At 52.7% G+C, this 13,925-nt stretch overlaps 1 protein-coding gene across 2 annotated transcripts in view; it reads right to left on the bottom strand.

Annotated features, from left to right (window-relative positions):
* The window catches only part of XXYLT1 (xyloside xylosyltransferase 1), a 33,648-nt gene that overhangs the window by 9,963 nt on the left and 9,760 nt on the right, over positions 1–13,925 (bottom strand). For both annotated transcript variants that reach the window (XM_069024052.1, XM_069024053.1), the window contains exon 3: positions 3,386–3,518. In XM_069024052.1, coding sequence (XP_068880153.1) covers positions 3,386–3,518 — 133 coding nt within the window. The remainder of the gene's footprint in view (positions 1–3,385; positions 3,519–13,925) is intronic.

Below are 13,925 nucleotides of genomic sequence, written 5' to 3'. Positions count from 1 at the left end.
ATCTTTCCATCAAAATCACTCCCACTGAAGCCAGAGCTCCTGATCTTGGCCACAGTGTGAACCTTGTGCAGGCAGACATATGAGCAGGCATAAGTCAGCCTGGGAAGAGGCTCTTCTGCAGGCCAGTATTCAAACAACAGCCTGGCAGAAGGAATCGAGTGCTGCCATGGAAAGCCCACAAGCATCTAGGAGGTGTTGCACTGTACCAGTGCCCTCAACAATCCCACCATGGGGGCAGCTTCTTGTGGGATGAAGCTCTGCCTTCAATCCTATCCACAGAGGTGTTGACTGATCCAAAAGCCACAGGAAGAACAACATGCCTGACCCATGGACAGGGTGCCTCTTTTCCCCGCAATGGCCGCAGAGACGGAAACCTGACGCCGATGGCCTCGGATCTCAGATCACTTCCTGCACGTGACATGGGCTCCTGCCACCTCCCCCTCGGCATCCAGGACTCCCTGCCAGACACTGCAGGGTGATCCATATCCAGCTTCAGCAGGAGCTACTGCTCTCCACAGGCCACTCCAACTCACCCTGAGCAGCCCCAAAGGACAGGTCAACCCCAGACTGTGCAACAGCTAAATCCCAGCACTGGCGTAGCAGGAGGGCCGGGAGATCCTGTTGCTCAGAGAAATGTGTTTGTCCAAGACAAACAGTGGCCGGGCATTGTTTCAGCATGAGTCAAGCGAGTGGAAACACTCCCGTGCCATCCTGTTTTGCTGTCTGGAGGTCTCCCCTACTTTCAGGATATGCAGACAGGCTCCAGGATGTTTCCGATTTGCTGTTCTCTTACTCCTCCATTTCCCGTAAAGGTCTGTGCCCAGCGCTGCTTGGTGCACCAGCGCAGCAGCCTGAGCCTCCTGCAGCCCCAGCCTGTGCCCAGAGAGTGCAGCCTACAGCCAGGCAGCCCATGGGCAGCTGGTGGGAACAAATGGTGGGTTGATCTCCATTCATTCTTCCCATTGCTACACAGCAGGAAAGACGGCACCCAGACCCTTCCCGGCCACTGGCTTACCCTGCCCCAGGGAACCGAGTCCACAGCTTCATGAGCAAGCTCAGGACAGCTCTGCTAACTTGCCCCAAGTCCTCTGATGTTTTGGGGCAAAGCTGGGGCAGCAGAGAGCTGTGTGAAACGGTGAGGAAAATGTGAGTGGCAACAGAGAGACCCACCATCGCCTTGTAATCCTCCTCCACCCCCACAACCATTTTCCCAACTGATGCTTCAAGCCTGCACACATGGCAAACAACGCAGCTGGAGCTGACACCTCTTATTTCACACCTACAACACGTTTTTATCTGTCTAAAAGTATAAAAATAGCAAAGATTATTTTTTTTTACAAAGACGTCCATGCTTTGTCAGCTCATGTTTGTGTCTGGAAACCCCTTTAGCAGCGAGGTGAGAGCCCCGCAGGGTGCAGGGCTTGGCAGGAGGGCAGGCTGGAGTTTGCACAGCTCGCCCCACAACGGGTGATCTGGCGACAAAAAGGATCAGGAACTTGTTTTCACATGAAGATCAAAACAACACAAGAAGAAAAGCACAACACAGCCCAAAGTGACCCAGAATGTCAAAACTGCAACAACAGAAAGTTCAGCCCAAAAATGCAGCCTGTGAGGGCTGTTATTGCTTGGTGTGTTTGTCCCCACTGCGGGCGGCATGAGGGGGAGAACACGGCTATGGCTTGGGTCAGGTACTCAGTGCTCAGCCCCGTGATCCTGTGCCTTGTCCCCTGCCATGCTGAAAGGCTCTCCAGCAGAGCACCCCAAACCTTAATTCAGTCCCCTCCAGGCACGCCTGGTCCCACAAACCACATCCAGGCAGCGGAACACCATCCCCACTCCCAAGTTGTGCATGGAAATAACGCAGAACCCTGCAGAGACAAAAACAAAGTGATTCCAACCTGCACTAACTGCAGGCAAACAAACGCTCGATTCACCCCGTTCCAGGCTGCACCGCTAACGAAGGGGACCTGCCCTGCCGGGCTGACCGAGGCCACAGTCCCACAGCTGCTCTTGGCTGCAGCTCTTCCCTCCATCCTGCTTTAAGCTCTAACAATTGAATATGATTAACTGGGGCCAGATCTACCATTCTCGGCACCAAAATCCTGTCAGGACACACAAAGCAGATACAGGAGCCCTCCACACTCTGAGCATGGTGCTACCCTATGGAGACAAGACCTCAGCATCTGTGTTCCTCTAGTCCCAGCTCTCCCTGCCAAGAGTACAAATCAGGAGAGAGGCAAGACTTATGCCACAGACAGAGAGATGTCTTTTTCCAGCTCAGGAATAGTGGTGACTTCTGTAGTTTGAGCAACCACATGCTCTTCTGTGGTTTAGGCTTCCAGGAAGCAATTGGTGGTGATTAACAACCACCAATCCCCTGTCGATGAACTTCTCTCTGTCTCAACCCTCTTCCCATCTGGATGCACAAGCAGCAAGAATGGCTGGTCCAGATTTTTGCAGCTCAGCCTTTGCTCAAGCATGCTGCTGGTCATGTCTTAGGAGGTTCAATAGGGAAGAAGGCTTCCAGTAGGGAAGGAAAAGACATACAGACCTCCTGCTCCTTTTTATCTTTGTCCGAGAAGTTTTCCTTTAGGATTAGCAAATCTAACCAAGCCATCTCAGATGCTCAAACTCAGCTCTGCTGAGATCCATTAAGGCATCCTGGGATGATTATCTGATTTACCCTGGATTAAAAGAAAACCTGAGATCCATCCTTGGAACAACAGAGGCTAAACTAAATCAATTTCTCTAACCACCTGGAAATATCCGTGTCCCTGAATCCCAGCAGTGATCCATGAGCAGGAAGGACTGGGCCACCCCTGGGTGAGTGGTTTCCAGCACAGCTGGCAGTGGCTGGTGGACTAAGGATCTGAAGAGCAAGGGACCATGAAGTCACCCTCACGCTTGCAAGACCAGGTCACCAAGAGTTGCCCATTCAAGAGTTGCTTCCCTGAGGGAAGCAGAAGGTGCACTGAGACCCCAGGGACCCAGAACCTCACTGTTGCCCAAACTCAACCCCTAGTCTCTGCAATACTCTCATCCAAAACTTCCGAGCCCCAACACACAAACTGAAGCTCCAGAATGCAATTGCAACACCTCAGCAGGCATGGACAGGCAAACATGCCTCTAGATGTACTAGAGTCCAGGCACTGATGATCAGGAATTTGGCTCTGGAAGCCTTGTGAACAAGCAAACAAACCACAGCGGCACTGTACGCTTTGCTCATACCAACTTACAGATTAAGTCCCCCAGCAGGGATTAAAGCAGGTTCCCACTGCTTAAACCACTGCTCCCTAGGTTTTTTTCTGAAGAGCAACCTGAATTGAAGAGAAGACACCAGCCACCCACTGCTCACTCCCTGCTCCCCACAGGGAGGGGGCTGTACCTGTACACTGGTTGCATTTCCCTGGCAATCCCAACAACTGCTCCCTCCGGGAAGTTGTCAAACTCATCAAACAGGTCTCGGATGTTGGTCTTGTACTTCAAGTCCAAGTCTACCTGGATGATCCGTGTTATTTCTGAAAGCACAAAGAGGGAAAGTCAGCAATATAAGACAAAACTGTAACCAGTGATCACCAGCAGCTACTGGAGGAACTGCACCCAGTGAGGATTTGGTGCAGTCGGCTCCATGGGCAAGACTCGACCAGCTCAGAGCAAACACAATTCAGCTGCAGCCTCTGCATGAAGCAAACAAACTTCAACCACCATGAAGTATTTACCACTGTGTGTTGACTTCAGAAATAATTTCTGGTTACTCCCTCCTTCTATCCACTCACTCCTTCATTCCAGAAAACTGTTTTTCCATATAACTGACAAAAGCAACAGGTAGTTTCAAACCAGCCTCTCTCCCTTTCCAGAAGCACTTCTGCAGTGCCAGCCACACAAACCCCCATGTTTACCTTCTGCTACCAACTTCATGAGCATTTTCCATCTCCAGCCCAGAGAGCATCCATCCCTGGCCCAATATACCAAAGCAATTTCCATCACAGACAACATCAGTCTACCACATGACACCTCCAGTATCACATGCACAAACCCATTAGCTCCCAGCGACTTGCCATGGGCTTCCCTGAGGAAGAGATTACACAGATTACAGCCCTCTGCCTGCACAGAACTGCTGGTGATCTGCAGCAGCCTAGAAGACTTTAATATTGCTGGTGGTACCCTCTCAGAGGCAAGGGGGGTTGTGAAGACATGGAAGCATCTTCCACTTGCAGCGAGACATCAAGAACAGGGAGAGGCTGGAGGACATCATTCTCAAGGCTGGGCCTGAGCTCGTTAACAGGGTCAGGCCCCTGCCCCAAATTTGTCCCAGTCTCCTCTGCAGCACACAGGATCAAAAGATGGAGATGCTGCTTGGGAGAGTGTGCAGATGTGCCTTGTCAAGACTGCTCGTCCCAGGCGGATCTGGGGATGCTGCATGGAGTGCAGCAGGCCAAGTGCAATGCAGCAAGTGCAAACACTACAAGAGATCAGACCATCAGATGGGATCCCCCAGCCACAGGCAAAGCCATGGCCATTTTCTGACTAGCACAGCTCAGTCCTTCTCAGGGACTGTGAGTGGAGCCATCCCCAGGGCGTTACATAACGCCCCTGCTATTTATATGTGTTATAAAAGCCAAGAGCAAATTGGCCAGGTTGCTTAGCACTCAGCACTAATTGGATTGTAAGGCTGTGTCAACCCGTTTTGGTCCCACTCATCATGCACAGATGCCCTTACAGTTCCCTGCAGGCTAGACCTGCCTGTCACCACCACTTCCAGAGCAATTAGCAAATCAAGCCCTCATCATTCCTCTTGCCCCGTACCTGCAGGCAGGAGGACAAGCCCTGCCTGCCCTCACCTTCTGCTGCCTGCGTCTGCTGTGCCTATGGGCAGGGCTTCCCATCACACTGGTGTTGCTGGGGCAGTGCCCAGACTCCAACCTTCCCACCATCATAGTTCTTCATCCCCTCACCCTGTCGTGCTTGGGACAGGCTGCTGGCTACTCCTGGCTGCTGAGAGCAGGAGGCAATTGTTCCGTTTTCAGCCCCCAAAACCACCATTGGAACTAGAGACCCAGAGGCACTGAGAGCAGCCAGGCACCAGCAGGTATCCCCCAGCACAGGAGTGCAGCTTTGCATTTTCAAACGCTTGGTGTTTGTGTTTTAAGCAGATGCTGGGCTGTACAGCAGCTCTGAATGTTTTGCAGATCTTGCACTAATCTGGGGCTCTTGGCAATTGGTCATACATACCACTTCGTCCTCATTTAAGAACAAAAAGGCCCTGTGAGGTTAAGCAAGAAATATACTGCTTACACTGTGAAGCACCCGAGCAGAAATATAAATCAAGGAGAAATAGTATCTAAGCTACAACTTGGGTTGTATCTCAGTTTATTTTTTTAACATCCATCATGTTTTATCTGCTAAAGGGAAAGGCCATGCTCCCTTCAGCCCTCAGTACGGCAATCCTCAGGCCTACCGAGTATTTACCATCACCATAATCCTCTGTTTGCAAAGATTTAAAACCCAGGCACAGTAATTCACCACAGGCTAAAGCAGGTCTTGACCTGAAAGCTATTTCCCCCAGCCTTCTGAACTGCCTCAGAAATGGCCAAGCATATGAATCAGCAGAGCAGTGGATTTCTGCAATGAGGAACAAGATATGTATCCCAAATGCACCAATCCTCCCCAGCGGCCCAAACTACAGTGCAGCAAACCCCCAAATCCTAAACGCTACTGTACTTGAGAATAACCAGACTGGTCACAAAACTCCAGGGCAAGAAGACCTTGGACTTCCAGCACAAGCTCAGCTCCAGAGAAATGCGGGGAACCTGAGCCCTACAAGGTACTGCTGAGGCTGGGAAGGGGGGATGGGATTCCCAGGGGCATCCCAGCACAACTCGCCCTGGTGCACAGCAGCCATATGATGCCTCATCAGGTTTCAATTAAATCAACTGTGAGGCACGTCATCTGATTGTTCTCTAAAATTACAGCTGAACGCCAACTGCAATTCATCACAGCAGAGAAAGAAAGCTGAGCTTGGAGGAAGCTCCAATCCCAACCCTGCCCGCCCCAGCACCTCAGTGGGTGAAAGGCTCTGGAGGGTCCCTGTGCAACCCAGAGGGTGCTGCCCAGCCAGCTGTCCCCAGAAGCCTTGGCTGAGCAGGGAGCAGGGCACGAGCACAGCTGCAATGCCAGGCAGGGATGCCAGCGCCACAAGAAGCCCAGCATGAAGACACATGGTTTATTTTCACAAACACGCTGGGTTCTCCATCCTGCCCCTCATAGACACTTCTCATGTTTGGTTCACCCCTGCACACTCGTCCCATGCTGTGCCTTGTGTTTCGCCAGGGAAACACTAAGAAGAAATTAGACCCAGAAAGCACCAAGTACTTTTTCTTTGTTTTAATTTTTCAAAATTTTAAAAATTATTTGTTAAAGCAAGCATGAACTGCAACACTCAGACATAAGTGAGCATGGGTGACATTAAGCATCACTTTTCCAGATGCAGCTTGCACGCACAGATTAATGGCTGAGACGATTTCTCTGCCTGGGACTGGCAAGGGGCCAGGCACTAATATTTATGATGTATCATGCTCTTTCGCCCTTCTACCAAGCGCTTTGTCCTGGCTGCCATGTGGGGGTGGAGGAATCGCGTGCTCTCTTTGGCAAAAGCCACTCACAGGGATCCAGCTGGAAATGTGGGAAAAGGCTGAGTGTTCCGCTCAGCAGTGAGTTTCCTAACTTTGCCATACCGTGTAGAACCCTCCACTCTGTTCAGCTCCAGCTCTTCCAGCCATGGCATGGAAAGGGGAGCTGTGCCAATCAAAGCAGAGATGGTCTCCATTAGCAGTGACAGCTTTCCAGCACAGGCTGGCCTCATTTAAAGCTCATAATGTTTTACTGCAGCCTTGTATCAGCAGCCACAGCAGGGCTTTGCTCCAGGCTCAGCTCAAAACCTCCCCCCAGCTCTGTCCAGAGGAGAAAGGCCAGCTTCAGAGATGCCTCATCCTACAGCCTCATCCAGTGAGGGGGCACAGGCAGGCAGAGGTCATATCCCTATGCCCTGCTGCCCCACATCCTCTGCCAGGACCCAGTGGGGCTATGACAGCACACAGACAGGCACCCTGTCTGTGTGCTGAGGGACATGACAGGTTGTCTGGATGCTCTGAAAGGCACCCAGGAGCCCCTCTGGCAGGAGGCAGCTTCTCCAAGTCTGATGGCCCTTCCCAGGAAGCATGGACCCCAAAAACTGCCCTATGACACAGCAGGGATAGAGCAGGCATGCAGCGAGCCAGGCCACCCCACCACTGGAGTGGCACTTAGGAGTAAATATGATCTAGATGAGCAACCTGATCCACCAGGTGACATACCTGTCCATAGCAGGGGGGATGGACACAGATGAACTTTAGGGTCCCTTCCAACCCAAACCATTTTATGATTCTATGAAATTGCTCTTCCCAGAAATGCCAGGCAGGATCATGAATGGCAGCAGGGGGCACAGGGAGGAGGAGAGCTGCTTTGGCAGAGGTAGCCAGAGCTCTGGGGATGTCACGCAGCAAGCAATCAGCAGCAGCTATTACCCCTCCAGCCCTTTAGAACCTGCTGCCTCGTTCAAAGAAGCCTATGGATGGGCAGCCTTGAACCTGCCCACAGAATAGGACTACTTTCCCCTAAGCTGAGTCAAGAGGATGGACTCTAAGAAATGTAAATAGTGGGTTTATAACTACAAGACAATGGGTGGAGGGTCAGGTGAAGAGGAGGTGCAAAGAAGCAGGAGCCTGCAGAGAGCAGCACAGGCTGTTCTGCAGCCAAAGTAATTTATGCTCATCCCAACAACTTTTTCTGTACAAGGGTCGCTTCCCTGGCAAAGCTGAGCACAGAGAGCAGAAGCAGGGCTGGGGTCTGAGTGCTGGCCTTGGATCCAAACCCTCCACTTCCATACAAACCACACCATCCTAGGCATCAGCATGCCACCACTGGCAGTGGAGAGGGGAAAAGATTTGTGTCCAGGAACTTAATAGTGAAATGCAATCACAGTACAAAGGGCAGAAGCTGTCCAGCAAACATTGCAGTCTAAATAATTGATAATTGAGCAGTGATTTAATAGATGTAGAGTAGAAGCAAGAATCAAAACCTACTCTAAGTGCTATAACTCTCCAGCCCACTGACAGGCTCATGTTGGCACAAGCTCAGCCCCCTCAGAGTTAAAAATCCTGCCTGCAGCTGGTCTGGCAGAGGAGATGCTGCAGGCAACTGTGGGATAGCAGGAGGGAACAGGACACCACCCCACCAGGCTGCACTGTGCCTGAATCTCACACACGCTCCCGAGGCAAACACCTCTCACCAAGGCTGGTGGTAATTTGGCTCTGCTCCCACCATTCCCTGCACTGACATCTCCACCTGTCTCAACAAACCTGTTTTTAAGGACTAAAGCATTCTGATGCTCCATGCCAATGAGGAGAGACTCCTCCAACATAGAATCATGGAATTGTTTAGGTTGGAAAAGACCTTTAAGATCATTGAGTCCAGCTGTTAACCTGGCACTTAGCACAGATCAGGTGGGAGCACCTTGACCTCCCCACACCTCCTCTGCATCCCAGAAATGACTTTTGGGGTCAGAGACACCTTAAGAGATGACATCAACAGGGGCACTGCTGGGACTGCTGACCCAGCTGTGTGACCCAGGCACACCACTTTGCTTTCTTCCATGGAGCCAGCACCTGCCAGCCCTGCAACACAAGGAGACAAGACCCTGCTCCATCCTTCAGGAGGCAGCATGGGCAGTGGCTGGGTGATGGCCTGGCAAGGGCTGGGACAGAGAGCTGCTCGAGGCAGAGCAGTTCAGAGACCCTTCTGCAGGGCCAGCAGCAGCTGCAGCCAGCATGGGTGACACAGTGCAGCCAAGTGACGGGAGTGTCCCCTGCTGGCTGCAGCTCTGGGTGCTGTGGGGCTGCAGTAGGGTGTGGGGAAGGCCAGGGGATGGCTGTACATTTTGTCACTTGACTTGGACCACCAGAAGGAAGAGAGCCAAGCAACCAAAGCTCTCTGAGTTGGAGTCAGAAGGGGTGGGGATCTCAGGTCTGCTGGTCTACAAACGCCAGGCACACCTGGACAGCTTCCCCTCCACCTCTGAATCGCTTTGAGCAATGCTTGTTTCAGTCAGGTTTTTTAGCTGTCCCCATAATGACAGGACAAGATCCCAAGGAAAGAAGGACCTGTGCAGGACCTGCAGTGACTTTTAGATGGCTGACCTGGGTAATAAACCTCCTGGAGAAGGGCAGCAGCCGCCAGCTCCAGCAGGCAGTGTGCCTGCAGCAGCAACACGTGGATCCACAAAGCTGCCCGTTCTGGCTGTGAAACCAGGATCCTCCGCCCTCACTGGCTCAGAGAGACGTGTGGCCAAGAAAAACTCCACTCCCACAGCCAGCACCATGGCCAGGCATGGATGCAGAGTGGGTGACAGGCTCCAGAGGTCCCTGTGCAATTCAGAGGGTGCTGCCCAGCAGCAGTAGCCAGCTGTCCCCGCAAGCCTCAGCTGCACAGGGAGCAGGGCACGAGAACAGCTGCAGTGCCAGGCAGGGATGCCAGCACCTCAACAAGCCCAGTGTGGAGGCACACAGTTTATTTACACAAACAAGCTGGGTTCTCCTGCCCTTCATTACAGGCTCCCTGGGTTTGGCTCGCCCCCCTGCACTGGCAGCTGCCCCTGGCCACTCTCCCTGCTGCTGTCAGCAGGGCTGTGAGCAGCTTCCTCTCTGGCTGTGTGCTCCCCTGGCCAGCCCTTGTTTTCTCCACACACAGCCTCCCCTCTGTGCCCAGGATCAGTCACTGCTGCCTGCCCAGCCAACCTTGGCAGCACTGGAGAGCCTTGCCCAGAGGAAGCAGCCAAGGCAGGGGCACACGTGCACGTGTGCAAGCATGACATGGTCCTCAGAGGTTGCTGTCAGTGTGCTGGCTACTGGGGGGGCTGCAGTCCCCCTTCCCAGGACATGGAGCTGCTCCAGAGCCCACTCTCCCAAAAGAAGATGATGCTACAAAGCCCTGGCCCAGCCGAGCTTGCCAAGGTGCAGTACAGCTTACCTTCGAGCTGTGTACTTCAACACAGATCCTCACATCTGCCAAGCAGCCAAGGGTCCCCTTGGCTCCTTGGGACAGCCCAGCAGCTGCCTGCCCATTAAACAGCCGCCCTCTCTGCACACAGAGCTCCAAGGCAGTGCAGGAGGCGATGTGCCCCAGAGACCTGGATGCTAACCAGGTTTCTGCAGCACTGATTAGGCACCCAACAGAGCAGAGCAGTGGCTGCAGCACATCAGTTTATCAGCCTATCAGCTAATTAAAAAATTAGGCTGTCTGCCAGAGACAGATGACAAATCATTGCTACCACCCATGCAGGGCAGGCACCTGGGTGAGCTCAGGGGTCTGGAGCAGCAGCAATGTTCCCAGGTATTGACAGCAGCATCACTTTGATCACCTTGCTCCACACCCTGCAGCCATCTCCTGAGGGAAGGGGAAGACTCAGCAGGAGACAGATGTGTTTTGTTCCAGGAAATTAATTTTTCCTGTGCATCCAAGTGTCCCCTTGTAATTCATCAAGGTCTGAGGGACTAATATTTAGCAGTACTCAACACCTTGGCTCTTAACTGGACTCCAAGGTAGCGACATTGTTAAGCACGCAATAGCTTTCAGGACGGAGCTGGAAATGCTGTTTGCCTTGTATTTAATATATACTGCTGCTGGGGGAGGAGTGTGAAAACACTTTTTGGAGCTGAAGGAAGAGCAGCAGGAAACCTTTTAATCAGACAAAATAAGGTTTGATTTCAAGTTGCAAAAAATTACAAAAGAGAGGATGGGAAGCTGTGAAGTAACAAGCAGGTGAGATGGAAAGGGAAACCAAAAAGAGATACAGGAGAATAAATTTTCTAGGCTCACATCCCAGTTAACTGCACACACTGGGGGAAAGGGCTGCAGGCAGATTTTGTCCTTGTTTCTTCCTGCTAAGCTCTAATGAGCTATGGCAGAGCAAGGAGAGGTTGTGGGGGAGAGCAGCCCTGGCATCAACACCAGGTGACCCCCAACAGCTTCCAACCCTTTGGGGATGGGACAGCTGGTCTGGCTGGGGAGAGAGGAGGGCAGCACCCACCACAGGACTGGGTGATGAGACCCTGCTGCTCCATAGGGAGCAGGGGAAGCAGCCAGCCCTGGCCTGACAGATCTAGGACATGCAAAAATAATCGATGGTGGCACTGTAGCAAAGGGGCAGCCAGTGGAAATGATGAGAAGTGACACTACCTCCAGGGGCTGTGGGCCTCGTTGGCCCCAGAGGCAGCAGTGCCACAGGGAAGGGGTCTGTGCTGTGACGCAGCACGCAGGGGGCTTCCAGACACTTGCTGAGCAGCATCCGTGTCCCTCTCACAGCAGCCCTTTCTGATGCCTCCTCCACACCAGAGCTGGGGCCAATGCACTCTCCTGCCAGGAGAGGCACGTCCCACAGGCAGCCAGATGGGGTGAGCAGCTCATCTCAGCAGATGTGGACCCCTCTACAGGGCCACAGCCTCCGGTGTTTACCTGGGGTGGGTTTGTTCAGAGGTCTGCTGCTGCCTGCTCCTGAAAAACATCATGAAAACAACTCTCTCAGCAGAACAGGCTCACCCCAGCAAGGAACAATGGCTGGCACTGCTCTCCCTATTGCTCACAAATTGATCACTCCAGCCTCTTCCCTCCCCATCACAGGATCTGACATAAGCACGTGCAGCCCAGAGATAGGCTGGGAAGGGAATATGGATGTTTTTCACATGCTTGTGGTATGAAGAAGGGAGGGAAGCTATTAACACTCCCTCCATCCCTGTAAAGATGGAAACATTTTTGCCAGAAAGTAAATCCTTCAGCTACTGCAGCACCCCTTGGGAACTGCGGTTTGGGAGCACGTGGCTCTGGGGCCAACTCCCATGACTCCACTACAGACCCCAATTTTCTGTGCCTTTTCCCAACATCTCCCCATTGGTAGCACACAATCAAGCCTGAAGCATCTGGGACACAGGCACTCTCCTCCCAGCCCTCTCCCAGCAGCTGCATCTCTGCATTCCCTGATGTGGTGGGGCTCAGCAATGATGGCAAGGCTCAGCTAGCAGGAAAGGATCAGGAGTGACGCACTTTCAAAATGCTCACTTATTACAATTATTACAGTGATCTGCTGAGTTCTGTGGGCAGCTGTCCTGTGCACCAGGAATTGCTCCGCAGCTGACAGGAGGAAGAAGGGAGTGATGCCTCCCCATGTCCCTCTGCCAGGCTCCACCCCAGAGAACTCTGATGCCCTGTGTGACACAGGATGTGGGCAGCATAACTCTGCACATGGGTGCTGTTGAGGGGACACATCACACATGGGCACCTGGCACCCCAAACAGCGTCTGACCTGGGCAATCCTGTGCTATGATTCAAATAGTGCGGATGGAACGTTGAATCCTCATGCACACATCCCTACAAAAGCAATCAACAGTGTCTGCAGGATGCTGCCTGTGGGCTTTTCCAGAAGGACACAAGCAGAAGACAGTTACTTGTCACAGTATTATTCCTGTACACAGACTGTTTTCCTGGTACCCCTGTGCTTAACTCCTTCCCCCAGCTCCCAGGCTCTCCACCTTCACAGCCAGTGGCAGGAGTGCTCCAGGTGCCCGGCCTTGGCACAGGCAAAGTACCCTGAGAAAGCAGAGCACCGCTCAGTGCCTGCTCCAACACATCTCCTGGCTGGCCTTTGCCTTCCCTCCAGCTCTGCTCGGTGGGAAAGGCATAAGCTGATGTTCACAGAGGCCTCTGTCTCTGGGCTGGTAGTCCCAGAGCAGACAAAGGCTGATATCAGTTTCGTGGGAGACCAAGCCGGAGCCAGCAGCTGGATCCTGCTGCAAGCAGACCAAACCCCAAGCGACTGGGGCTTGGTCATTATCAGGCTGCTTAGACAAACACCATTATAATCTGCTCTATGCTTAACAATCAGTACAGCTGTTGATAATGAACTGGAGAAATTGCCTTGTTCAGAGGCTGAGGCCAGGGAGACCACTGGACTTTCCATTGATCCTGATGTGTCACAGGCACTGTCAGGACACCCGCTATGAAGCCAAAGGCACAGATCCCTGCTGGCAGTCACTTCCCCAGGCACAGTGCTGCTTATTCATCCACAGCAGCCACCCCTGCTTCCTCCCACTACCCCCAGCTGTGTCCCTCCCGACGTGCTCCTGCACAGCTGGCAGCTCCAGGGCACACCAAGGCTTGCTGTCCATCACACAGCTGGCCGTGATTCCCTCATCCATGAGGCAGCCCAGCACCTACAACATCCTGTAGCAACGAGCTCCACAGATCACCACACTGTTTTGAACACACTTCTCACCAACTTTGATGTCTCCCAGTTCTTGTACAAACTTCTGCCTCGTGTGGCATCATGGACCACACCATAACCCCCTCAGCCAGCCCCCTTCCAGACTGGAGGGTCCCAGTCAGCCAGGCTCGTTCCACACAGAAGCCACTGCCCTCTCTAAACCTCTTTCATTTTTTACCAACAGACTATGTTGATATGCCATAAATTTCAGCAACACATAATGATCAGTTCCATTCTGTTCCCCTTCCTCATAGTTCCACATCTTTGTTTAGCCACACAGAAACTTACCCACTTCTCCCACTGCTGCTTAGTTCCCCTACAAGCCTCTGATGAACAGCTTTACCAAATTCACCTGCAGAACAAGCTCCAGAGTTTTCAGGCAGCAAGTACCCAGGTGCATCTTCAGCACCTGGAAGATGCAGCATGCTGCATGAGGGCTAACTTCACAACCAGCAGAGCCCAGGGGCCCTTTGCAACCCGTGCTCATCTTCCCACCCTTCATCACAGCTTCTGCCTTCAGGCTGGGCTGGACAGTGAGAGAGAAACCCTGAGAACTCCTGCTCATGCTGCCAGGGGG

The sequence above is a fragment of the Aphelocoma coerulescens genome, chromosome 9 (assembly GCF_041296385.1).
Source record: "Aphelocoma coerulescens isolate FSJ_1873_10779 chromosome 9, UR_Acoe_1.0, whole genome shotgun sequence".
Lineage (NCBI taxonomy): Eukaryota > Metazoa > Chordata > Aves > Passeriformes > Corvidae > Aphelocoma > Aphelocoma coerulescens.
Note: the sequence above shows the minus strand (reverse complement) of the source record. Positions and strands in the feature narration are given on the sequence as shown.